The sequence below is a fragment of the Myotis lucifugus genome, unplaced genomic scaffold (genome assembly GCF_000147115.1).
Source record: "Myotis lucifugus unplaced genomic scaffold, Myoluc2.0 scaffold_112, whole genome shotgun sequence".
In the NCBI taxonomy this organism is placed as follows: Eukaryota; Metazoa; Chordata; class Mammalia; order Chiroptera; family Vespertilionidae; genus Myotis; species Myotis lucifugus.
Window position 1 is genome coordinate 3,724,248 of NW_005871160.1, and position 24,785 is coordinate 3,749,032.

General features: G+C 39.4%; 1 protein-coding gene across 1 annotated transcript in view; it reads left to right on the top strand.

The window, feature by feature from the left end:
* The first annotated feature begins 225 nt into the window (after window positions 1-225).
* The window catches only part of ADGRA3 (adhesion G protein-coupled receptor A3), a 78,704-nt gene continuing 54,144 nt past the window's right edge, over window positions 226-24,785 (top strand). The window contains exons 1-7 of the mRNA XM_023757741.1: window positions 226-291; window positions 6,257-6,328; window positions 12,148-12,219; window positions 14,249-14,320; window positions 17,140-17,300; window positions 19,598-19,811; window positions 23,779-23,943. Coding sequence (XP_023613509.1) covers window positions 17,186-17,300; window positions 19,598-19,811; window positions 23,779-23,943 — 494 coding nt within the window. The 5' untranslated portion in view covers window positions 226-291; window positions 6,257-6,328; window positions 12,148-12,219; window positions 14,249-14,320; window positions 17,140-17,185. The remainder of the gene's footprint in view (window positions 292-6,256; window positions 6,329-12,147; window positions 12,220-14,248; window positions 14,321-17,139; window positions 17,301-19,597; window positions 19,812-23,778; window positions 23,944-24,785) is intronic.

A 24,785-nucleotide genomic window follows, 5' to 3' on the forward strand; every position in this document is an offset into this window, starting at 1 on the left:
GACAGATGTGTAAGCTCTTTTAGGTGGTTTTTCAAAGAAAGACAAAGAAACTTTTCTTTTTTTTTTTTTTTGGTCAGGCATTTCAAAAATTGGGGAAGGAGAATGATAAAGGACTTCTTAGAATTTATCATAGATATAAATACAATGAGCTAAATTATTTTGATATTGATGGTGTACATATATTAGGCAACTTACATTTTATTTTTCTGTCATTTTTAGGATTCTGAGTAACAATAAAATATCCGAGTTGAAGAATGGTTCGTTTTCTGGGCTAAGTCTCCTTGAAAGATTGTGAGTATTCTTTTTGGTTTCTTATACATTTTTTATTTATTGATTTTAGAGAGAGAGAAGAAGGGGGAGAGAGAGAGAGAAACATCCATTTGTTGTTCCACTTATTTATTCATTCACTGGTTGATTCTTGTATGTGCCTGATCTGGGATCAAACCCGAAACTGTTGTGTATCAAGATAATGCTCTAAGCAGCTGAGATACTGTAAGGGCCAGGGCAATGGGTATTCTTTTGTTATCATCTGTTATTGTCATTTTACTTAAAATGTTTTTATTGTTAATCTAGTTCTACAATCCCAACTTTTCAAAATAATATTTTAGTTTCTCCAATGTTTTATTAGGAGAAATTTTAAGAATTGAATTTTAAAAACAACTAGTCATGATTTCACTTATGTATGGAATCAGAAAAACACAACAGATGAAACAAACTCAGAGATACAGAGAAGAAATTGACGGTTGGAGGGGGGTTGAGAGGATGAGTGAGGAGGAGGTTGAAAGAAATTAAGAACTATAAATTGTCAGTTGTAAAAACAGTTATGGGGATGTAAATTACAGCATAGGAAATACAGCCAATATTGTAATAACTATATATGGTGTAAGATGGGAACCAGATTTATTGGGGTGGTAACTTTGTGAGGTATATAAATGTAACTTTGTAAGGTATATAAGATATATTGATTAGTTGTACACCTGTAACTAATATAATGTGAACTGTAATTGAAATAAAAATTTAAAATAACAAACAACTAGTTAGACCAAAGGCGGGATAACTTTCTGTAAAGGACTAGATAGTGAATATTTTAGGTTTTGTGGGCCGTATGATCTTTATCACAGTGACTCTATTCTGCCATTGTAGTGAGAGAGCAGCAGTAGACAACAAATAACTGAATCAATGTGGAGGTGACTCTATTTACAAAACAGGCCATGGACCATAGGTTGCTAGCCACTGGCTTTTAAAGTGTAGATGCTGTTTTTAAGTTCAGCCATGACATGAATGCCTCATAAAAGGAACAAGCTGCCAAAGTTGCATGGTTACAAAGCCCAGAAAGGAAGCCCAGAATTTAAACACACACACACACACACACACACACACACACACACACACACCAAGGTAGAAAACGTTTGGATAAACTTTAATGTTTTTATCCAGATATCTCTGAATGTGATCATTGTGTTTGGCTTAGCAATTAGGTCTAGTTTTGCTTATGATCAGATGTATTACAGGTAGCACTCATTTTCTGGCCTTGGTGAGTTTTACACAATGGATGTTTAATTTGCTTGCTTTCCAAATGCTGTTCTAGGATCGTGTTTCAAATTCCCATGTCACCCACACACTTAGGATAACCATTCAGAGTGCTTCAGGGAGCTGCACAGGTTGGAACGTCTTTGCTGCTGAAAATCAATCTTTCCGCATTTTCTTAGCCCTCTCTGTTGTGCTTCACTTTCTCTACTTTAAGGTGACCTTTCCTTGACCATTTGACCTACTGGCTTCTCCCACAATTGAAACTCCCACAGGACTTTATTGCTTCCATCACTGAGTCTTATTTAAGCATAGACCCTCTATAGTGTTTGACCCTGCCTCCAAATACGGCCACATTTTGAAGGATTAGGGGTTAGGACTTCCACATAGGAATTGGGGTGGCGGCTACAATTCAGCCTTAAAGTTCAGATTGTGTTGTTTAAGGGTGAACTGTATATTGTTACTAAAAGAATTCTCTAAAATGTATACTTATACATTTTCCCCTCCCCTTTTTGGTAAATATATATATATATATTAGATTTTTAAGACTGTTTGTAATTGAGAACTCTGTGATTTATCCCTTCATCCCTTCCTCCTCCCGTCCATCTTCCCTCTCCATTTTATAGTATTACTAGAGGCCCACTGCACGGATTTGTGCACTGTGAGGTCCCTAGGCCTGGCCTGTGGGTATCAGTGGACCTCTGTGTGGCCACAGCCCGGCCTTACCTGCCAGCTCGTCGGGCTCCAGCCCACTGTCTGTGTCAATCCCACACAGCATGAAGTAGTGAGCGAAGCGGCAGGTGGCCTGGAGGAGCCCCAGCCTGGGCACCGCGCTCGCCAGCCATCAACCCGGTGTCTGGCATCTGTCTGGCAGCTGAGCGGTGCTCCTGCTGTGGGAGTGCACTGACCACCAGGGGGAAGCTCCTGTGTTGAGCGTCTGCTCCCTGGTGGTCAGTGCATGTCATAGCTACCGGCTGGTCATCTTCTCGTCCAGTCATCTGGCCACTTAGGCTTTTATATATAGAGATCATTCTTGTGTTGTGTTATATATGGGTCAGAATTTAGTGACACTCTCCTATACTCTAATTACTGACACTAGAATAGAATTGCATAATGGTCAGTGTGTCTGACTCTTCAATGTATTCATCTCCCTCCCCCTCCCACCCCCCACCCCGCCACTCAAGTGATGGGTCCAGGCCACCAAAGCATCTCTTTCTAGTGATTGACAGAGCCAGTCTTAGCCAATACGAGATGAGGGATGGTTAGCTTTGAGGTTTCAGAGAAAGATTTCCCAGTTCCTAAGAAAAGAAAGTCTCCATTCCTTTTCACGACTTTTTTCTTGGAAGTGATTTTTGGACCTGAGATATGATGTCATGATTGAAGTTCAGCCTGAAGGTAAACTTGACTTTCTGAGCATGGGGATCTGAGAGATAGATGGAACCAACTAAGGCTGCCTTACTTCTTGATTTCCTGTAATACTAGGGAATTTTTATTTTTTATTGTGGAAGCTGTTTCAAGTAGAGGTTTCTGATATTTGTACTTAAAGTGTGTTTTTTTCTTATATACTTTGTATTTTTGCCTAGAGGAGCTAGCTCTTTTTCTAACAACTATTTAAATACTTCTATAATTTTGTTTAAGCAACTTTTGTGCACCTTTTTGCATTTATGTTTTAATGACCCAACCCATTCAGATTCAGCTGCACATCCTAACATTAGACTTGTGTTCACTAGGGAAGCTGTGGGTTGGAGAAGGGAATGGTAAATGAGAGACTCTGACTACAAATATCCTTTGGCAATGCCTGATTAATATGGCTATCATTAAATGCTATGTAACATGTCAAGCATTTCTTTATTATTAAATAAAAAGTGTATCTTTAAATCTTATTACACTACTTAGTTATTCATGAGAGGTATTTTCTAGAAACACATGCAATGCATCATGGACCCCAAATTTATGTAGTACTATAGCTAAGTCATTCCCTGTTGCAGATGCTTTTTAAAATCAGAGAAGTGAAGTGTGTTTAAAAAAAAATGGAACGGACATTATATTTCCATTTGCAGAGACTTTTAGCTTATGCAATATAAGTCAAACACATTCTTATTGAATTTTCTCCAAAAATCTTCTTTGAAGTATAGGGTTGGGATCGGGTGCAGAGGGGGAGGTAGAAACTAGTACATTGGGCCTGATGATGAATTGTACTTCCTGGGACTAAAAGTGAGGGACAGGAAATAATCTTTATTATGAAAATTTTCAAACATACAGCAAAATTGAAAGAATAATATAGTAATCTCCCATATCACCAGTGTACTTACCCAGAGTAAATAATTATTAACAATTTGCGGTATTATTTTTCTTTGCATTGGAATTTGCCTACATACACACATTTGCTTAAATTATTTGGTCAGGTGCAGGCCTTTATTGAGGTATAAGTGCACAAAGTGGACTTACGTTATGAATGACATTCAGTAGTCTCTACATTGTCTGGCTTGATGAATAGTCTAATGATTTAGTGGCTAACCGTAATTTATTTAAAAGATTTTTATAGTGAAATTTAGGTAACTGTAATTGTCTCTGAGCCAGGATTTCATCCATTTATCATCTGTCTCAGTCTCTTCTGGCTTCTATAACAACACCAGAAACTGGGTAGCTTATAAAGACAAACGCTTATTTCTCACACTGCTGGAGACTGGGAAGTCCAGGATCAAGGCACCGGCTGATTGGTGTCTAGTGAGGTACCACATCCTACTTGGCCATCTTTTTGCTGAAACCTCACCTGCTGGAAGGGAGAGAGGGAGCTGTCTGGGGCCTCCTTTGTAAGGTTATTAATCACATTCATTAGTTCTCTGTTCTCATGACCTAGTCACCTCCCAAAGGTCCCACCTTCTATTGCCATCACCTTGGGAGTTAGGTTTTCAATGTGTGATTTTGGGGGAGGAGGACAAACATATAGAACATAGCACTGTCCATCTACCCTCTACATAAGGAGTCTCAGTCTCTTTCTCACTGAACAGACGGGTGAGAGAAATATGACTCTTTCTAGAAACATCTAGAAATATGACTAATTTTGATTATGAAAATAGCATATTTGAAGAGAGAGGGACCGAGTGAGTGAGGAAATGAGCTTTGGAGTAGGGAGATGGGCAAAGTCAGGGCCATGGGTAGCCTGTAAGTGACCTGGAAGAGTCTGAACTTTCTTCTGAGGGGATTGTGGAGCTTTTGGAGGTTTTAGCTGGTGCAGAGACATGATCAGAAGATGTAAATGGAGCCCGGCCAGTGTGGGTCAGTGGTTGAGCATAGACCTATGAACCAAGAGTTCACGGGTTTGATTCCCAGTCAGGGCACATTCACGGGTTGCGGACTCAATCCCTAGTATCAGGAGGCAGCTGATTCCCTGTCTCTCTCTCATCGATGTTTCTCTCTCTCTCTCTCCCTTCCTCTCTCTCTAAAAAACCAAAAGATCAATTAAAGAAAAAAGATGTAAATGGAGAACTGATGAGAGAAGCAAGGACACAAGTGGGAACTGTGGTATATAACCTGGGCTAGAGTGATGACCATGAGGGTGCTGGACGACAGCACATACTATAGTTTTTTCCATTTTTTATAAAATTTTTCAAACATATAAAGAAATTTAAAGAACAATATCTCTAGCACCATGATTTAATTATGGCCAACTTTTGGAATGCTTACTTTATCTGTCTCCCTCTTGCTCTAGGTATACATTTGCTCAGTTTCTTTAGTAACTCTTCACTGTGTCAGTCAGAAAGATGTGTTTACAGCCTAATGTCTGGCTTGGCCACATATTAACACCAAGACCTTGGCCAGATATCATCTTGTTGCATGTGAATTTCCTTGTCTGAAGCAAGGGTAATACCTTCTAGGATTGGTTGTAAGATCTTAAAGGGATGATAAGTGACAGATACTAACTCACGGATTTTAGTGGTTTGTGTAACTGAGCCCAGAGCGAGAGCTGGACTTCAGGCTTGGCTGTATCCAGGGGCTTGAGATTTACTCTCTTTTCTTATCTGTTGGCTTTATCTCTCAATGGTAGCAAGAGGGTCACGGACAGTTTTAGACTTACATCTTACCTCTAGTCAAACCAGTGGACATGGCTACTCCTTGACCTCTGTCTGTCTCCTCGCCCTAGGTCCTGGGGTTAGTTAGACCAAGGTCATGTAATCATGCCAATGACTGGGGCCAGAGTATTTGAAAAATAAGGACTGGGGTTGATCGGGTGCCACAGGGGTGGTGTTGGGAATTCCAGGCACTGTCTGGAGTGTACCATATGCTATGGGAAAGTAGGGAAAACAAGGGAGAAGGCTGCAAAAACAAAAACTCTGCTTAGCACAGTGACTTAACATTACGTAATTGATAGCCATTACAGCAGTTATCATTGTCAAATTCTGGAATCCTTTATAGTTACAATCTTTTCTAGGACTGTAGTTTAATGATACCTTTGAATTTGAATAACATCAGGACACACATATCTTTTTTGACATATACCTTTATTCTTCTATTGACCAACACAAATGGCTTTAGAGCCAGATTTCTCGAACTTGAATTCTGGCTCTGGCACTTCTACTGGGGTGATCTTGGCTTAATCTTCTGGGCTTCAGTTTCCTCCCATTATTTTTGTCATTGTTGTTTTCTGCATGGTAGTTAAGTGCAAAATGCCAAAATAATTGTTACAGTGTTCATATGTAAATAACTAATTTTCTTTTCTTTTTCACAGGGACCTCCGAAATAATCTTATTAGTAGTATAGATCCTGGTGCCTTTTGGGGACTGTCATCGCTAAAAAGATTGTAAGTGTTTGATTTGCTTGCTTATGAGTTTGAACTGTTTCTCATATAAGTAACCGTTCATCGACTTTAAGCTTTCACACGATAAAAGATGGGTTTTTAACAGTTCTGATAAGTTCACCTGGCCAGATCCATGATAGAAAACAGAGAGTTTTAATATAAGTAGCTTAGAAGGAATTCGTTTGCGTAGCTATTTGATTTGTTTGCTGGTTGTGTCCCTCGTATGTTAATAAAATCATTGCTGTATTGGCTTTGTCTGTTATCATTCATCTGCAGCTAACTTTCAAGTTATGAGTGCAATCAGATCGGATCTGTTGTAAATGCTCTATCAGTTGAGGTGCCTTTCTATTAATGAGTTAAGGTCTTGCCATTTTCATGTATACTTTATGTATTATTATTATTTTAAAACCTTAGGACCAATTTTTAGGCTAAAGCTGAAAACGCCTCTCCGCATCCTCCCCTTATGCTGTTTCACAATTGTTGAGAAATAACCCTGCATTCAAGCCAAGTAGTGCTGTCTGTCCATCATCCTTTATTCCTTCTAAAGGCATTCATTGTGTGCTGGCTGCTTGCCATACTCTGGCTTCTCTGGGATAGCTATCAGACTCTTGGGGGGCAAATAGGTGGATAATGAAAATACACCCTGCAGATGTGCTGTAACAGATAACACAGTAATAATCAGCAGGGAAAGGAGGGACCACCAGAGAGGGAATGGCCTGCCACAGGAGCAGTGACATTTAGCTTTGGCCTTGCTCTTCGTATGGGAGAATACCAGAAGAGTGGGCATAGGGATGAACCCATGTCTCCTGGGACAGTAGTTTAGCTCTTTGGCCCCAGTCTAAAGTGGAAGGGGGAAAAGACTGTTGGGAGGTTAGACTGGTCAAGGCAGGACCAGGCTTTTGTAGGCTTTGATGATCTCTTGCCATGTGAAAAAGAAAATTTTCAAATCCATTGTTTAGATGGGGGAGTAGCATAACTTTATGAATATGAAATCGATATGATCAGATTTGTATTTTGTGTTTCAGAATATCTTTTTTTTAATTGAATGTATTGGGGCATTGGTTTGCAAAACCATACCGTTTTCAAGTGTACAACCCAACAAAACATCATCTGCACACTGCATCTTGTGCCCATGCCCCAAGCAAAGTCTCTTTCTATCCCCACTCCCCGCCCCCAACTTTGCCCACCTCCTTCTACCCTGATGACAGTAAGGAGAAACCACTTAAATGCAGAGAATCAGGGACAAAAGATAAAGTGGAGAGAGGCCAGCTCCATGCTTTCCTTCTTTTTCATGGTCACTCTTTCAGCCCCTGTCTATCTCCGCCTCTGTCTGTCTCTCTTTTGGTTCCATCAGACTTTCTTATTATTTAAGTTTTTTAAAAAGTTCAAGGTGCCTGAGTATTATTCATGTCTTACTTGTTTTCCATCGTATCTGTATATTAAAGCCGGCTATGCTTGATCTTAGTTTAATCATGGCATGACTTACTTCAATGTTGACACTGACCTTCCATCCTAATACTTTGGACATCTTGTGGCTCTTATTCTGTCATTCAAAACCTGCTCACTTCTAGTCAGATCATTTTTAGTCAGGTCCACTTGTCAGAGTTGGCCATGCTAATTTTCCAGGTGTTTTTTTTTTTTTAAGTTACATTTGCAAGTAAAATTAACTTTCACCCAACATTTATTCTCTCCAGGTCTCCTCTCAATTCCCCCTCTTGGACAGTCTTGGAAGATTAAGAGTAGTAGGAGTTAAAGGATTTTCTCAGTCTTGGGAAATTTAAAATTTCAGGCCGACTCTGTAGAAGGGAATTTATTGCCATGGCCTTTGTTGCGGGCGGGGGCAGTCATTCATGGTGTCCGGCTGGCTCTGTGTGCACTGGGGAAGACACTCGGGGATGTGAGGAGGAGACTGGTTTTCTTCTTCCCCATTCACGCTGCTCTTCACTGTTTCCCAGTAAAGGCTTTTTAATGAAACAACTCAGAAAAAATGGCCTGTCTGGGGTAGGTCAGTGGGGCATGGAGACTGGAATTCAAGAAAGGGAAGATAGGATTGGAGGGTGGGAGGCACCAGTAGGCATTAGAGTTGCAGTGGGTCAGTAGAGTTCAGTAACAGCAGTACCAGCAGGTTTAGCAGCATAAACTGGTAAGACAGAGACCAGCATCAGTTCAGTTGCACAACAGACTCATTGAGCCCATTCTCTGCTTAACGGGGAGCCAGGCTTCAGGGAAACAAGGTAGCTGGGGAACCCCTGGAGGCTTTGCAGTATAGTGGAATCATATGCACAAACCAACAGCCAAGATATGGACTTGGAATCTGCTTACCGAGAGGGGAGCCATGGCAGAGTCCAGCTGCTAAGAGTTAGGAAGCTAGCTGTTAGGATTCATGGCAGAGTCCAGTTGCTAAGAGTCTTGGAAGCTGTTAAGATTCAGCCAGATGGACACAGGCCGGGGTGTGGAGCACAGACATGGGCAAACACCACATCTCCCCAGAAACAGAGTCCTTAGGGAGCGGAGGGCAGTGGCTAAGTGAGCTTGACTTATAACAGCAGCTCACTATCTCTGTGCTTCTTACCAGGAGCACACTGGCCCCGTGTTTGGATGGGTCATTTCGAACCTATGCCTGTGAACACGAGTCCTAAAGTAGGAAGCAAGGGTGTAGGTCCTAGACCTACCCTGTGGCAAACTCTGGGGCCAGATCAAATCATCTTTTTTTTTTTAAATAAATATATTTTGATTGATTTCAGAGAGGAAGGGAGAGGGAGAGAGAGATAGAAACACCAATGAGAGAGAATCATTGATCAGCTGCCTTCTGCATGCCCCCCATTGGGGATTGAGCCCAAAACCAGGGGGTGTGCCCTGATAGGGTTCATAGGTCGATGGTCAACCACTGAGCCACCCAGGCTGGGCCATCTTTGTTTTAACTGTCCCTCCCAGTGATTCTGACACTAAAGTGTGAGAAATTCTAGAATATTTGAATCATTTTCCCTCCAACTTTTTTATCCAAGGGGAGGGGTGTGACATCATACTGCCAGGCAAGATCACTTATTTTTACCTTCCCTGATTGACACACTGTAGTCACAGCTTTTTTGGAAGGAAGCTTATTTTTTTTAAAGGAAGATTAATCCTAAAAATACCTCCCATGTCAAGATGGAGGTTGAAGGAAACTGGACTGTTAATAAAACGCAGTTTCATTAGGATGTTTTAAGGACACTGCAAAAATATCTCAGGTTCTCCATTGAGTTCTTTATCCTTCAGTAAATAATTTCTCAATTACTGCCATCCAAAATAAATATATAAATTTCTTGTTCCATAGCATTGAATTTCATGACTAATATCATACAGGCATCGCCTTAGCATTTTTCATTGCATTACCCATTAAGGAGTCTCTTGTGTTCTTGCCGAGGAAGGTAATTGCCGTTTGTAATGTTCTTCCCATTAGAAAATATATTTTTAATTCCACACAGCTGACTTGTAATTGAATGTACGGTGTACAGCTTGCAAGCTGAGAGGGTCTTAGATGTAAAACTCAGTGAAATATAAAGATACTCTGCAGTAGTGCTGTTTCATAGTTGCTTATAGATATGGGCACTTTTTTTAGGGACCTTAAATCATTCAATTGTGCATCTCACCTAACAGGCACGCGGTAAGTGTTTTTGGAAGTGCACCATGCCCTTGCCTTTATCTTGTAGATACTTTGAATCAGGAATATTAAGCGGCTTTCTGCAGAATAAACTACCAGAGTAGATGAAACCCAGCCCCACTCAGTGTCCCTTTTCGCTTTATCAACAAATTCAAGCCGGTTCTCAATCTAAATGAACACCCATTATCAGTACCTAATACCATTTTAAATAGATATAGCTATAATGAAATTGTTTCCCAAAGAATCGATGGTAATTGCACCATTTAAAGCTCAGAATTGAGACAAGAGAAGGAACAGAGCCCAGAAATGCTTGTTTAAGCAACAACTCACAAGATGATACCTCATTTTCTTAAACAGTAGAAACCTAGAAATAAAAGGAAAATCAGCTAGAACTTTTTTTTAGGTCCTGCAAGATTAAATACTTAGCTTTAATCGTCTGAGAAGCATGAGACTAGCAGACACGGATAAAGATTTGTATTGCTTAAGATTCTTTTATCAAAAGTTGACATAAGAAAGGGGAGGCAGAACTATGAGATTGCAGAACCCCAGGATTACCCAAGCTACGGAATATCTAAGTGAAAAACTTAGCGAGTAAGTTTCAGTGCTGTGGCCTTATCATTTCTCATCAGATTGACACTTTTTCTTCCAGCCAATCGAAAATTCTCTCTCATCATTGATGTTTCTATCTCTCTCTCCCTCTCCCTTCCTCTATGAAATCAATAAAAATGCTTTTATTTAAAAAAAAAAAGAAGGTGTAAATTCTCCACTATAGGGAATAAAATGGGCATTAAAGAAAATGTGATAAAAATAGTTTTGAAAGTTTGGTTTAGAAAATGTGTTCTCATTCTTTTATCAAAATTTAAAGCAGTGAATAGATCTAAATCTAACAACTGATAAAAGTAAAGCTTCATTGTTTTAGGGTTTTCTTGCAATATAATTTACATCCCCTGGTAAATGATGAAAATCATGCCATCCTTTTTGAAGGTTATAAAACTTATCAGTTATGTCCCAATTAAAATGTAATCTCCAGATTAAGATGTAAAGTTGTGTTCATTGTCCTTGGTGTGAAGAAAAATAGTGAAGAAAGAATACAATATGGGGGGGGGCAAAAGTAGGTTTACAGTTGTGAGTACTCAAAACAGAATTTATTCTTGTATTATTATTTATTTATATTATACCTGTAAACCTACTGTTTCCCACCCCTGTATTCACTAAACTTTTTACATAGATGAAAAGGAAAAGGGTTTATGGATTGAGAAGAGAAAATATTGAGAAAGTAACATTTGATGGGAACATTTGCTAAGATTTTGGAGTGATGGGAAAAAAAAATAATCGAGCCATTACATAGATACTGTTAGAGGATATCTAGGTAATGGCCCAATTATTTTTTATGGAGCCTAAATGACAGATCTCTGAAGTAAAAGCTCACTCAGTTGTGCTTTCTTTACTTTGAAAACTAAGTATTTAAGGAATGAAGTTAGAAAGCATTAAGTTTCAGATGTTTTTGAGGAGATAAAAGTTCCAGCATTTATTTTGATAATTTGCCCTCTTTTTTTAAAAAAAAAAGAATACATTTTTATTGATTTTTTAGGGAGAGGGGAGAGAAACATTGATCAGCTGCCTCCTGCATGCCCCCTACTGGGGATCGAGCCCCAAACCCTGCCATGTACCCTGACCGGAAATTGAACCTGTGACTTCCTGTAAGGACATGGGACGACACTCAACCACTGAACCACACAGGCCAGGGCGATGACTTGCTGTTTTATCCATCATGTTAGATGTTGGTTGAGATGCGATGGGGCTCTGTTCCCTCCCTTTTCCCAGCATAATTAACTGTGTAGGTCATCTAGGGACTTGTATCACAGACAGTAGGGTAGGTTCTCATGTGTACACTTCAGTTGTATCTTGGGTCATTTTACAGGAGTCAGTGCTTGAAATACAAAGGGCACTATAAGGAAGCAGAGTTAGTGTGCACGTGTCAGAAGTAAGTGAGAGCAAGGATTGTTGCCTCTCCCGTGCCCTAGTATCTCTCTTGAGGTAGGTAAGTATCTTGGAAATGCTGAAAGGAAAGGTTTTATCTTATTCCTGGCTGCTGTTTTTTGAATATTAAATGTATGAAACCTTCATTAACCAAGAGAACTAATTGAAGACATCCCCCCCACCCCCCATTCTTTCTCCTTAGGGATCTGACAAATAATCGGATAGGATGTCTGAATGCAGACATATTTCGAGGACTCACCAATCTGGTTAGATTGTAAGTACATCTTTCTTCCCTATCCTATATAATAAAAGCCTAATATGCAAATCAACCAAACTGCAGAACCACTGGTGGAGCCGCCAGTTGCTATGACGCATACTGACCCCTAGGGGGCAGACGCTCAACACAGGAGCTTCCCCCAGCCCGAAGGCCCCAGGCCAGCCAAGGTCGGTGCCAGCGGGGCCCCCCAATCTCCTCTCAGATCAGCCCTGATTGCTGACCAGGCTTAGGGAACCTGCCCATGCATGAATTTTGTGCACCGGGCCTCTAGTTAAGATATAAGGAAGCATTTGAATCGGTATCCAAGTATTTATAAATACCTGTGCCATGTTTAATATTCAAATAGTAACGGTATAGTAAAAACTGAAGTAGGTAGGGAATAAGGAGGTTGGAATTGAGTCACAGAGGTACTTTATAATGTCATCAGAACATAATATCGCATTACTGCACATGCAGGGACACACACAGACACATGGTGCCCTGTATGCTCCAGGGAACATGCTAGCATGGAGAAAGATGATTGAAAGCTTTGATATTATGGGGAAATTTTTTGGAAGAGGTAAAACTTCAGTTTATGACCCAAAGGATTGGAGACATTTGGATCTTTAGAAAGGAAAAGAAGCCGAGCAAATGATGGTTGGAGGTGGAAATAAGAGCGAGGTCTATTTGTTAAGGAGAAGGCGAGTGGTATTAGGAGTAAAATGACCATTTGAATCATGCCTGTGACCTGCAGAATTCCCATTCGGTATCCACTCTTATAGGCTCCAAAGGAAAAAGGCATCTTTTATTGTTCTTTTAATTTGCAGGTATTCTTTTTTATTTGCTTGCTTTTTTTAGTTCCTAGGCAATTCTGTGAAGATCAGGATCGTTTTATCCAACTTTTTATATCCAGAGACATTTATTAAACCCCATCCAGTGAGGTTCTGATTGAAGTTCATTATATATTCTTTGGCAAAGGATTGGCATTTGTGTAATAGCAAGTCAGCAGGAACTCATTGCTGCATGTGTCATGGGAACAGCTGATCTCTCCCAGATCAATTCTCTTCCTCTTCCCACTGGGGAATCCATGTGCCCCATCATCACCTTCTCCCCCACTTGACACATTCAACCCAGACTCCGAAGGCCTCCTGGGAGGTCCTAGGACTTCTTCCTTGAGAACTCCAGGTCTAAATTGTATCTGCTGTGGATACCACAACAGACACAGAACAGATCTTGTGGTGGGTGGGTCATGCTGCCATTCTCCCAGAGCCCTCGGTCCCCTTGAGTGTCAGAAACCTTCTGCACGTGGGCTCCACATCCTGAGCAGTCAGCCACCACCATTGAGCACCTACTGTATACCTCAGCATGTTACTAGCTGCCAGAGGTACCCCAATAAATAAAACACACTGGTCCCCTCCCCTGCTGGGGTTCATAGTCAAACCTGGAAGAATCATTGTGGGTGTAACATACTACTCAGATTGTAGCATGGGGTGTTTGGGTTTTAATCCATATACAGTGCTGCAAGGGTGAAGACAGTCATGAAAGCCACCTGGTGCAAGCAAAAGCAAGAGAAAAGGCCAACACTGAATCTTTCATTTTAAACCCTGCACTCTTTCCACTTTGCTGATGTTTTTACTCAGTCACTGTGAGTTGCTGCTAATCATTCTGGCCATACTTTTTCTTTTGTATTTTAGAATTTTTGCTTCCTTAAATGATACGGAGTAATTCTAGTTGCAATGACAGCATGACTAAAGATCTGGTTTCGTGAGGTAACCTCCAGGCTCACCTGATATTTTATAGAAAAATCCTTATCTAACAGAAATAATGTTTAAATACTTACTGCTTTATACGAGGTTAAGAGCAATTTTCTTTTACAGCCTTGGAGAAATATTTGCTAATTGTTCCCTCTTTATAAGACTTAAAACAACTTTTATACATTCTTTGTAATATTTTGTGATTATAGGGCACTTTAGGAAATATGAAATAGTACACAAAGATATCTTGGTTAGTATTTTTTAAAGTGAAATCATTTCCTTTTTTCCCCCAGAAACCTTTCCGGGAATTTGTTTTCTTCATTATCTCAAGGGACTTTTGATTATCTTGGCTCATTACGATCTTTGTAAGTAAGAATTTTTTTTTCTTCTCTCTCTCTGTCTCTCTGTCTCTCTGTCTCTCTCTCTCTCTCTCTCTCTCTCTCTCTCTTAGGTTTTGAAAATTAAAACAGTTATTACATGGTTTAAGAGAGTTCATTGGAAAATCTTGTGATATTTGCAGAAATTAGAATCTTTCTTGAGAGCTTGCAATAACATTGAAAAACATACTGTAAACTTTAGTATAATACATTTCAGATGGGGGCAACCCTTTTCTCTTTAGAATATTATATGTGAAATCTGTATTTCAAGGAATACATTGGTAATTCTTTCTCTTTGACTTTGTTTTCAAATTAGAAAACTTTTTGTTCTTTGACTAATTAAATCCCCTAAGTGGAAAGTATTCCTCCCTCAGAAGGATTTGTGCTTCAGAATCTATTTTACTTCAGAGATTTAATTTGATCCTATAACCTCTTCACCTACGGAATTCACAACGTATTACATTTCTAGGAGTGTTTATGTAGAATATCTATCTGCTTTATGAAGTCAATATAAGATCATATTTACACAGTTCTCTGTATCTTTAGAATTGATTGAATTTCCCCCCCAAAAAAAGTTTTTTAGCTGCGAGATATTACAAATATTACTTTTGAAAGTAACTGTATTTCCAGATAAACCATAATATGTTTTAAACATTCAGTTATCCTAATTTCTATCAGACTTACAGTTAAATGTAATGTTTTTCAGATTTTTGTTATATATAGCTCATGAGATTGAGTCTCTTTTCCCATGCTATATTGTCTTCCCTACCCAGTGCCTCTGTTCTATATATGCTGAATTCTTTCCTTTTTCTCCCTTCCCTTCTCCTCTCTTCCCTTTTTTCTTTTTTTAATCCTCACTCGAAGATGTTTTTCCATTGATTTTTAGAGAGAGTGGAAAGAGAGGGAAAGACAGAGAGAAACATCAATGTAAGAGACATGCATCCACATCAGTTGGTTGCCTCCTGCATCAGCCCTGACCAGGGCCTGGGCCAGGGAGGGGCCTGCAACCGAGGTATGTGCCCTTAAGCGGAATCAACAGGATCCCCAGGCCTACGCTCTATCCACTGAGCCAAACCCGGTAGGGCTCCTCTCCTCCCTTTCTTTCTTTCTCCACCTCTACCCTTCCCTTCTCCTCGCCTCTGCTTGTCTAAACCTATCATTTAAACCTAATGAAGTACCTTCACTGGGGTGCAGCTAGCAGGTGAGCCATCCATCTGGCCCCTCCTCCCATGGTGGTCATAGGTGGATCTTCCTAGGGTCACACTGGATCAGACTCCATCGGGTCTCTTCTCATCCAGAGCTGCTTTTTAAGGAAAACACCTCCTTTGGGCATCATTAGTGATGTTCCAGTCAGTCATTACTATGAAGTTTAGGAAATAAGAAAAACTGCAAAGAATAATCTGGCTTTTGAGACCTTGGGTAGCAGGAATGTGGGAAGCCTTTTCATCCCCAAATTGGGTTAAATCGCCAGTGCTTTTACTTGGTAGTTTCAGAAAGTGACCAGAGGCTGGCGATTAGGAATTAGAAATCAGTCCAGTCATTCTTTGGGTACTTTTTTAAAAGTTACTTTCTCTTTGCTTTTGTTGTCCCAACTCTCCCCACCCCCACCCCTCCTTTTTTATTGCCAAACCTGAGACGAAGCCTGTGCCAACGCACAGTCTGTGTTAGAAGCACAAGTGGTTATGTTTGCTCTTTGCACTGTGTCGATTTATTTGTACAGACCACATGGCACACTCATTTAGTTATATTTACATTTGTTCCCCGGTTACATAATGCCCTCCAGGTTAGCAGAGGACAACTTTTATTAGCTGGACTTAGTGAGACTCACGGCTCATGAATATCTAGTGCTTCGTATAAAAATACTCAAGAAATTATTGCACTAATGTACAAGCTATATATGTCCTCTCTTGGTTTCTTACATCCAAGTGCCAAATTATAACACTTCTTGCCACATATGAAGATAATTCTTGCCCGGCCAGTGAGGCTCAGTGGTTAAGCGTTGACCAATGTACCTGCAGGTCACGGTTCAATTCAAGGTCAGGGCACATGCCCAGGTTGCAGGAGACAACCAATCAATGATTCTCTTTCATCATTGATCTTTTTTTCTCTCTCTTTTCCTCTCCCTTCTCTGAAATCAATAAAAATGTATTTTTAAAAAATATAATTTTCTGTTTCCTTTCATATTAAATCTTACCTTTTTGATGGGTTTGAGTGTGAATCCCTTAAGTTTGTAAATGATTACAGTATCCCTTGGCACATAGCAGACAGTGTCAGAAATGGACCCCATCCTTGAGGGGCTTACTCTCCAGTTAGCTGATGAGTATGACCAGGTGAAACCATCATATATTGCTTTATGTTGCCCAAATTCACAGGACAGTTGGCAGGCAGTTAGCCAAGAACATGGAGGTGATGGCTGGGAAAATTGGAGCGGCTTCACGAGGCAGTACTAGTGCTACATGTTTTAAGATGAATTGGTAAGCCTTTGATAGGCAAAAAGCATGGGGCTTTGGTATTCCAAAACCCTGGGTTTATGGAGCTTATTGCATAGGTGAGGGCTGATGCATAGATTTTGTTCAAGTAGCAATTTGGTTTGAAAGCAGCGTGAGTCCCCAGATCCGTGGGCGGCCGTGCTGGAGTCAGACCCTCCGCACGTCATATCCCTGGAGAGGAGACCATACCCAGTGGATGACGGAGGTCACCGGTGGGGTAAAGGCGAATACACCACCCAGAGCCTAAGCCACCATCAAACCGAAGTGCTGTCTCCTTTTATTCACCGTCATCTCTAATCTGTATTATGGTTGCTACAGAGAATTTCAGACCGAGTATCTTCTGTGTGATTGTAACATCCTGTGGATGCATCGCTGGGTGAAGGAGAGGAACATCACGGTGCGGGACACGCGGTGCGTTTACCCGAAATCCCTGCAGGCCCAGCCGGTCACGGGCGTGAAGCAGGAACTGCTGACATGCGGTAAGCGGGAAAGAAAACACAGAGAGCATTTACTGTAACTTACCTGCCACCACGTTTTCCTTGACAAACTGTAAAATTCCCTTTACATGTTGATGGAACTGAATGCCGCCGTTAATCTTCATGGATTCAATAATATTTCGTTGATGCCAACAATTAAGTCAGCTCGGTTGGAATTTAAGGTTCTTAGGCTCTGAACAGCTTTATGAAAACCAATTTCAAAGAATAGCAGAGACCTTCAGATTTTCTGTCAGTTGGCAAATTAGGGATTTGTTGATAGTAATAAAATCTCAGGATGCAATCACTGTTTGTTGGTGGGGACGTGAATTGATACAGCCTTTTTAAGTATAGTTTGGCAAAACATATCAGTGCTCTTAAGTAGTTGATACATTTTCATCCAGTAATTCTGTATGTAAAGGTGTATTCCTAAGAAACGTGTGTTAAATGAAAAAACAAAAATACACGTCAAACAAAAAAACAGTCCTAAGGTGATAGGAGGAGATTTCAACTTAGTCTTTGTGTTTGGAAACAAACAATCCTATCATTTTTTTCATTTTCTCTTTATTATCATTTTTATTGTTGTTTCACAGATGCAATGTGCTCATTGGGAAAAAATTAAGATTCATGAAAATAAATAATGTATATGTATGTCAAATCATCATGATGTACACTTCAAATATTTTATAACTTTGTTAATTATACCTCAATAAAGGAAACAACTAAAAGCATCAAACAAAACCCATGCTGCATTTTTATCACTCCCAGAGATATGTTGATTTATTGTCTTCTCCTTTTTCCTAGGCTTTGACTGAAATATCATATTTTCATGCTCTTGTAACCTTTTTTAACTTGAAATCATGTAAACTTATTTCCTCATCATATAAAATAGATGCATAGCAATCCATTATATAAATGTAGTGTAACTTGACAACTTCCTTATTATTGCATATTTAGTTTGGTAATAATTTCTCACTCCATAAACAGTACAAGGATTAATTTCCTTCCATACATTTTTGCATACATACAATTTTCCTTTTGGGTAGACTACTAAAAGTAGAATTGTTGTGCCAGACAATGGACCAAGTATTTTAAAGGCTTTTAATGAGCCCATGATTCTTGAATACATTTTTTCATATATATTTAAAATTTCTCCCTTTTGTTTTTCTGAATGAAAGGAAATATATCAGCTCTTAAAATGTGATTATAATATGTGGAATCTTAAAAGATTTTCCCTCCTTTTTCTTTAAATGTTCTAAATTTTCTGCAATGAGTATGCATTACTTTTATAACCAGAAACCAGTGGTTTAATCAAAGGCAATACAGTCTCCAAAAAGTATTTTTAAATTGTATCTATATCAGCATTTTTTGTCACCATTTCCCTTCTCCAGATTTAAGTATCATTTACTTAAATGATATCATTTTATAATTTGTTCTTTTATTTATTACTAGAGGCCCAGTGTACGGATTCGTGCACCGGTGGGGTCCCTCGGCCTGGCCTGCGGCGATTGAGCTGAAACTGGCTCTCCAACATCCCCCGAGGGGTCCTGGATTGCGAGAGGGCGGTTCTCGGGTGACGCACCCCAGAATTGGGCTCCTCCTCTCTGGTTCCAGGTGTGTCACCTGACAACTGCAGCTGCCAACTCACTGCAACTTGGCAGTGCGCATAATAGCTACTGGCTGGTCAGCCAGTCGGCAGGTTGCTTATGCTTTTATATATATAGATTATTTATTTACTTACTTATTTATTTAATTATTTTTGTTAATCCTCACCCAAGGATATTTTTCCATTGATTTTTAGAGAGAGTGAAAGGGAGGGGGAGAGACACACACAGAGAGAAATATTGATGTGAGAGAGACACATTGCTTCCTGCAAATGCCCCGACCAGGGCCAGGGAGTACACCTGCAACCTAGGTACGTGCCCTTGACCAGAATTGAACTCAGGACCCTTCAGTTTGAGGGCCAACATTCTATCCACTGAGCCAAACCAGCTAGGGCTACAATTTGTTCTTTTAGTACTGCTTCTGTGGTCATCTCGTCGTCGTGATACCACCAAAAAGGAACCACTCTAAAAGTCAGAACTGATTACGAAATGGTTTCATTTTAATTTTGCCAAATTTGTTTTCATCTGGGATCCACTTATCTCAGGAGCAGCCTTGTTTGTGCTAGTATTAAAGCGTCATTATTGAGGAATGTTTGTTTTTCCATTGTTAAAGTTTTAATTAGAATTTTCGTAACTTTTCATTCTGGCTCCTGCATATAGTATTGTATTTGTTTACTGAGTTTGTTTTACTGTCTCTAGATCCTCCCCTTGAATTACCCTCTTTCTACATGACTCCATCTCACCGTCAAGTCGTGTTTGAAGGGGACAGCCTTCCCTTCCAGTGTATGGCTTCATATATTGACCAGGACATGCAAGTGTTATGGTATCAGGATGGGCGGATCGTTGAAACTGATGAATCGCAAGGTATCTTTGTTGAGAAGAACATGATCCACAACTGCTCGTTGATTGCAAGGTAAACCTTTTTAAAGTCAGAAACTGTTTTCTGTGAATTTTATTTAATGTTTGAGAATTGTAATGTTTTGTTGGAGTTTGAGTCAATATTTTATCTTCTTGCATTTAAAAATGCAGACATATGGTTTCCTGATTGTTACTCATCTTGTAAAATTAAGTAGCTATCTTTCCATCCAGTTTTTTTTTTTTTTTGAGGGGTGGGGTATAGGATAAAAGAGAAACACTGTTGAAAAATTAGAGACATTTTGTTTAAAGTTTTAGGAGGAATGCTGTAAACTTGTAGTGTCAAACTTAATTTCTACCTAATTCCTGCTGCTAAGCTCAGAGTTTCACTTTTAGGAATCACCTAATTTTCACTGTTTTATGATTAATGCTACATTTTAAGATACTTCCTTTATCTACCCCACTGGTATAAAAGAATATATCACCTGTCTTGTTAACCCTATGACTGGTGTGAGCACCAAAATACTTAATTCAAATGAACTTTTTAAAGTGTAAAAAGCAGAGTAAACATATATATGATATTATTGCTCACAATATATTTTACTTTAGTAAAATCTTTATCTGTAGACATTGGATTTTCTCTCTCTCTGACTCCTTCTTTCCTTCCTATCAATTTCTTAGTAGGAATTTTAGAATTCTGCTTGAATTTTAAAGAATAGATCTGCAGTTTCCAAACTCTGCTGAGTCACCCTAGGGTAGTATCACAACAGACCTATAGAAGTCACATGAAAAAATCAGAAACTGAAGGGTCTCTTAGTTGAAATTCATGTCTTGGAATTGTGTGGTAGACTATTCTATTTTATAATTTGGTTCTCTACTGAGATTTCCTATCTAATTATTAGAAGCATATTTTCATTTATGTCTTTTAACATATTTATAGCAGATGCTTTTAAATCCTTTCCAGGCAGTTCTAACATCTGGGTCATCTTGGGATCATCACTGACTACTTTTTTTTGACTATGGCTTATATTTTTCTGTTTAAAAAAGTATATTATTTATATGTCTAGTAATGTTGGATTATTTCCTGGACATTGTGAATGATTCACTATAGAGAAGTCAGTCACTTATAACCTCTGGGCTAAATCTGGTCTGCTGGGCATGTGAGTTAAGAATAATTTTAAATGGTTATATGTTTAATTGTTACATAAGTAACTATATAATATCCTCAATTTTGCTTCTTGGCCTTTGAAGAAAAAGTTTGACCCTTGACTCCAGATTTTGTTCACGTGAAGGGAGCTGATTTTTTGTTTCCTCAAGCAGTTAGCTTGGCTGAATCCAAACCCCTTTCTGTGACAGGCAGCAGCTGATATCTGTGTGCGTCTACCCTATCTGTGTGTAGGTGAGGGGTCAGCTAGAGATCTGGGTAGATTTTATATGCAGACATGTGGGCCTAAAGCCAGGCTCCTTCCTACCTTTGTCCTGTGATTTTTCAACACGTCGGATTGTGAATTTCTATTTGAGGAGGGCATGTCCTTGGACAGAAGCCATTAAAAACAATTTTATGATTACTCCCCAGGGCCAATGCCTTCTTCCTAGTGTCGGCTCCTCTCTGGTTTCTGCTTGCTTTGTGTCAGTCAGTGTATTCAGAGAGTTGTCATTTTGTTGTTTGTCGAGAGCTCGTAACTGAACTGCAGGGAGGGTGGTCTGATAGGAGCTGTCTTTCACGGAAGCAGAGTTCCTTCGTTAGAAGCAGTATGTTAGTCCCAGTGAGGAGACTGGCTGTCACGTTGTTTTTACTGTGCTGATAATTTCATACGTGTCTACGTATGTTAAAATGCATCAATTGTGCATTGTAAGCAGTAACTATATAAATAGACCAAAATTGGCATATTTAGAAATACAGGGGCCCCTTTTCTAAAGAAAAGAACTTTGATTAATGTAGAACCCTTAATTTTGATGATTGTAAAATAACTAGATTAATATGATTAATTTATTTTTACAAATCATACCTTATTTGAAATTCTTTCTGGAAGTACAGAAATATGCTAAGGATAGCAGCCTTGCCTAATATTTTTGTTGGTAGGGACACTTGACTAAAGTGGAAATCTTTCGTGTGAAGACCGAGAAATCCTTTACCCAGGGTTAGCTCAGAAGAATAAGAAGTTGTAGGAAAAGGAAATATGGTTATTGAGTTGGTCCCTGAGACACCTGTTCATTCTTCATTGGTCTCCTCATGTTATTGATCCTTGATCGGTAAGACTGAGAATTTCTAGTTTTCTTCAAAGATGAAATTGAAGCTGCCTTTTTTTCTTACATTCCAAGTGTGCTGCCTTGAGGATGCCTGAAAATTTTATTCTGGTGATTGGTTTTAGACATTGAAGTTATGGCTAAAAGTTATCTTAAGAAATATTTACAAAATCTATTAGGACCATAGCTCCCAGCAGGTGTGTAAGGTACCAGGACACCATATGAGTTTACAGAGGTGCCAGGGGTATGTTAGGTTTCTGAGGAAGAAGAGCGATACTCGACATTTGTCAGACACCACACAGCTACCAGCTCCAGGCAGTTATGCTGTCACCATTAAGTCATACTGAGTTCCTTTTGCTAGTGTCATACTTTGGGATGTAGGGTTTTTGTCGATTACTTTGCTACAAAGCAAGTACCAAATGAAAAATCACTGTGGAACAAGAAATAAGTATATCATTCTGATGTTTGATTAATTGTATAATGCCCGACAGGTACACACAGGCCATTAGATATAGTTGTTATTTAAGAATGAAATGTTTCTTCCAAATTGATGTGTAGTATTTTTTTCAAATGGCTAGTACATTATTAGGACCTAGATGCACAGCTTGGAGATTTAACTTGGTAATTGGAAACTGCGCCATGAGAAAGTTACCTAGTCAGTGAAAGGGCTGTGAACCAAGAAGGTTTGGGAACCTATTCGATCCCAGATTGCCAATTCTTTTATACACTTCTTCCTGGTTCAGTAGAGTCATATGAACAGAAAGTGTGATAAACTTTCTGGTTACTTAAATTCAATGCCAGACTCATTTGTGTCACTTTATCTGGGAATTGATTAATTACAGTGTATTGATTTATTTACTGATAGTAAAGAGGACATTGTCTTTGATTCAGAATAATAGTGCCTCAAAGTCTTCATTAGAACATTTGTTGTTGTGTAGCCATTGATGACTTAGGAGACGGAAAAATGTGTATTAAACTCCAAGACATAATTTTGTAAGTTACTTCAATGATACTTTATGTCTAATTACTTATCATTTGTATCTACTTAGAAGCAAAGCCTAATTTGTCCTGTGGGGGTGGGGAGTAAAGGTTAATTAAATGTTCTGACATTTGCTCTTTAATGAATAGGTTTTGTATTAGAGAATTGTGACTTCATCTTGCAAATCAAATTTCCTGATAACTGTTGAGATATGTAGCCGTTTGGGAAATTGAAGTATACCTTTATGTGGAAACTCCTTTTGTTAAGCCATTAATTAGTGATTTGCTACCTCTTTTTAGAGACTTAGCAAGTTATTTCTTGTATAACCCTTTTTCCAAAGACTATTCTACCTTAAATGTTTTCATAATTACATACTTTAAAATATGAATCTTCTTTGTTCATGCTTGAATCCTTTCCTTAGAATCAGTGAGAAGGTAGATGTTGGTTTTGCTTGGGAATGTGCCGCGATGTTTCTGCCTTTGCACTTGCTGTCCCCCTCCCTGCTGTGCCCTGCTCTCCCTTTTCCTGGGAGAAGTCTCAGGCATTGTATACCATTGCACCTTATTCCTACTTCTGTTAGCACCCTTGCCATCACATTTAAGTCTCTTAACCTGCTTGTCCTGACTTGCTGCTGAAGTCCTTAAATGGAGGGACATTTTTAAAATGCGTTTTAATCTAACACGCGCGTGGCCCACAATGTGCATTCAGGCGTATTTGCTAAATGAGTGATCGAAGCCCAGGTTGTTTCCCTTTTTGCCTGACCATATTTTCTCTCTTTTTAAAATCTTTCTTCATGCAGTGCCCTAACCATTTCTAATATTCAGGCTGGATCAACTGGAAATTGGGGCTGTCATGTCCAGACCAAGCGCGGAAACAACACACGAACTGTCGATATTGTCGTGTTAGAAAGCTCTGCACAGTACTGTCCCCCCGAGAGGGTGGTAAACAACAAAGGTGACTTCAGGTCAGTGGCGTGAAAGTGACTTGCCCCATGTCCCTTTTTATCCCCAAAGGCACATAATTTGTCTCCTATTCTCAGTAAGATTATTGGAGAAATGTATATGTACATTTACGTTCAAAGGCTGTTAAATTGCATTGTTTACCCATATCTTCAGAAAAAAATCACTTCTGTCGTGGTAAACAACCTGTTTCCCTATTTATAATGGTCTGGCCCTCTAGCAACTTCAGCACGAAATTACAGCTAATTTGCCTACAAATGTCAGGTGGGCATAATAATCTGGCCGCTCAGTGGATATGAATGGGGAATAGAGCTATATCTATCTAAACCTATACCTATACCCATACTTATACCTATACCTATACCTATACCTATACCTATACCTATACCGATACGTATGCCTATTCCTATACCTATACGATACCTATTGCCCATACCCCTGCCCATACCCATAACCCATACCTTCCCCCTTACCCTACACCATACCTGATACACATACCCCATACCTATACCCTATACCCATTACCTATACCTATACCCTATAATTATATGATACCTAATACCCATACTCCCTACACCTAACGCTCCTCGGACACGTAACCCTAAACCCTAAACCAAACCTATGGGCTTAACCTCATACTTATACGTTTACCTATAACCCATGCGAAAACTCAGATTAAATCTTGAGGTCTCTTTCCTAAAAAGGCAAAGTTTTTTAAAACTAAAAAATGCTTAAAAGAGCAAGAGTCTGCACTTTTAAAAAAAACAAGATTTTAAGAATACCTTTTCCGAGAGTAAAAAATGCCCAAGTGGGCTCGGACCAATCCCCCAAACCCCGGGGGGGATTA